The 3,012-nt window shown below is 38.5% G+C and overlaps 1 protein-coding gene across 1 annotated transcript; it reads left to right on the top strand.

Moving 5' to 3' along the window:
* Window positions 1–292: 292 nt before the first annotated feature.
* Window positions 293–2,584, top strand: LOC120060588 (protein transport protein Sec16A-like). Its single transcript, XM_039009963.1, has 5 exons — window positions 293–1,019; window positions 1,858–1,914; window positions 2,019–2,118; window positions 2,218–2,391; window positions 2,500–2,584. The coding sequence occupies exons 1-4, from the start codon at window positions 816–818 to the stop codon at window positions 2,388–2,390; spliced, it is 534 nt and encodes a 177-aa protein (XP_038865891.1). The 5' UTR covers window positions 293–815; the 3' UTR covers window position 2,391; window positions 2,500–2,584.
* Window positions 2,585–3,012: the final 428 nt, after the last annotated feature.

Raw genomic sequence — 3,012 nt, 5'->3', positions numbered from 1 at the left:
GGGAAGTGATCAATTCGAAATGATTGAATACATACAGTATTACAAAGAAAGAGATACAAAAATAGTTTCGAAAAACTCGAAAAAGTCTATTTTCCCTGGGCCACCCAAAAGTAAAATGTATGTACGCATTACTGTAGATCGCTTTGGATGAAAGCGTCTGCTTTCAAATCTCTGACTCTCTCACACATATTTACAATCTCGCGATGTTTATTTCTGGGGCTTTCACGTTTGCGGGATTTTGTGAAGGAAATGATGCGCAGTAGAGCTCCATGAAATCAGTGACATGGTCAAGATGGCGGCATGAGAGGGTGTAACATTACTAGCTGAGGAACAATTTTAGGGTTTTCTCACAAAGTTTATAGTTTAAGGCTGCAGTTGCAATTTGTTTGTTTCACAAAAAATGATAATTAACCATACAATTAATAATTTTCTAATTAATCAAACCATTGACATATATTTTTTACGATTTCCAACGAACAAGCTAGCTATCGAAAAGTTTCAGCGTGTGTAGTTAAGTTAGCCTGCTAACTTCTTCATAGATAGTAGCATGTAATCAGGACATGACCAAACTGTTGCTGAGATGATGGATGTTGAAACTTCCAAGGAGAAAAGAGGCATTGTTGAAACTCAATCATATGCTTGCAGTGTAAAAAAGGGGGGTGAATGCGATTAATTCCCGAATACCCCAACCAAGGAGCAACTTCCAAAGAAGCTGAGAAGTGAACCATCAATGAGCCAGCTACAGGACAACATCGTCCGCATCCTCACGGCTAAAATCAAAGAGAGCGCAGATGTCATGAGCGCAGATGTCATGAATGTCATCTGCGCACAGGGAGTGGATCGTCCAAAAGGCTAGTGTCCCTGCGCACAGGGAGGAGATCCTCCTCACAGCCAGTGTCCCTGTGAAGATGGAAACAATCATCCACAACCACGTCCCATCATCCCCATGGTGGCACCACTGTGGAAATGAGATGGTGGAGCATGCACTCCACCTGTTGATTTCTATTCCAAGAGAAGAGGTCACTTAAACTTACCTAATTAGTAAAGAAATTACCATTGTGAGAATAAGTTGTGATAGATCAAATGTATGGCTCATGTCAGTGTACAGCTGTAATACTTTCATGCATTTTCTACATAAAACAGGTTTAGCTCCATTTTACTTTTACGTTTTAGTCATTTAGCAGACACTCTTATCCAGAGCGACTTACAGTAGTCAGTGTATACATTTTCATACTCCAGTGAATCTCTCCAGGATTTCACATGGATTTTTTTGATATTTGCAGATAAATATGCTAGATTTTGCAGCGACATATATGACATTTTGCATAGCAATATGCAATTGTTTTGTCCAATTTGTTGCAAAGATGCACTGACAAAGGAAAAAACTGTGTTGACGTGTGGCTTGATTGAACCATATTATGCAGTAAATGTGCGGTGATTGGTTGAAATTGCGAGCCCTCTTTTTGTACTGTGGTAATGGGTCAGTTCTATGCGATAATATTGTGATGATGTGACTATTTTATGCAGAAATTGTTTGGTGATTGGTCAAATTTGCAAGCCCTCATATAATATGCAGGGAATTGTTGATTTTGCAACCAAAACAATGCGATGGCAGAGTCCTGGAGTAACCTCCCAGTAATCCCTGTGACTGCGTGTAGGTTAAGATTGGGTTGTAAAAGAGTATCAGAGCGAGACATTCCTACCTGTCATCTAGTAATTGTTCTGTGTGGTGACATGAGCAGAGTGGCCTGACTTTTCCCACTTATTACAGATGTCCGACTTAGATATGTTGAGCATCCTGCTATGATATAAAACAAATTGTGGCTTGCTTCACATTGCTAATATCTTCTTCCTCAGATTGTCTGGGATCCAACTCTGCACAGATGGGTTAACAAAACTGAGCCCAAGGCTGAGGTACACACTTAAATTCAATGAAATTAAAAACAGTGAAAAACCATTGTATTTTAACTGTGATAATATTACTAAAAATTTGGAAAATGTGTTGATGTATTTTACAGAACAAGTGTGTACCACCACCTCCACCGATGGGGACATATGGATATCAGGGGAACACTGGCAGTGTCCCCAAAGGAGTGAATCCTTACTCTATGAAAGCAGGTGAATATTGCTTTAGAATACATGTGGTTTAACCAAGACTGTGTCAGCCGATCATAGATGTCCCTGGTGGTCTCCTGCTAACACCTTTCCCACTACCAGCAGGTCTATGGGGCAGCAGATACCCTACAATGCATTACAATGATGGGACCAACTCAAAGCCTCCAAGCCATGGGCCTGGACTGCTTCCTAGACAGCTCTCTGGCTTGCTCCCTCCTTCACACTTTGACCTCATGGCACCAATGGTTGTGCCACCTGACACTCTACCCTACTGAGGTGTGACTCTGGAAAATCCTTCCAAATTGTATCCATTCATCATTAACTGAGATTTTACTTTAACATAGCAAATGGCTGAAGTAACTATTTTGAATTTTTGTCCAACAGGCCATTTGCCCAGAGTGGATTTGCCATACATTGATTTTTTCAGCATTAAAAAAGTTCCGCATTAAAAGATTATCTTTTAATTAAATCTCTCCTTTTTTCCTCATGTGTTCTATCATCATTTACAATGTTTATTGCTTCTGCATTGCTTTACGTTACAGACAAGTATATATTATACACATATATTTTATTTTAGACATTACAAAAACATATTTTGTTTATTTTGGATTTCCTACATTTACTTACTGTGCAGACAAGTATATTTTATACATATATTTAAAATATATATATATATATTTTATGATGTATTCCACAGACAGAACAAAATATATTTAGATGCATTTTGAATTCCTATTTTCTGTGTCACGTGTTTATGCCCATTTTTATGTACATCCTGTATATGTTACCCTTCCAATGAGCTTATCATATAAACTACAATGCGAAAAGTACGGTTTACTTCACTTTTAATCATGTTAGCACAGGTAACAGCCGTTTACAGTCTTTCTTTAGTTTTTC

The sequence above is a fragment of the Salvelinus namaycush genome, chromosome 16, assembly GCF_016432855.1.
Source record: "Salvelinus namaycush isolate Seneca chromosome 16, SaNama_1.0, whole genome shotgun sequence".
NCBI lineage: Eukaryota > Metazoa > Chordata > Actinopteri > Salmoniformes > Salmonidae > Salvelinus > Salvelinus namaycush.
The sequence above is the reverse complement of the archived record's forward strand: the minus strand, read 5'-3'. Positions and strand labels throughout refer to the sequence as shown.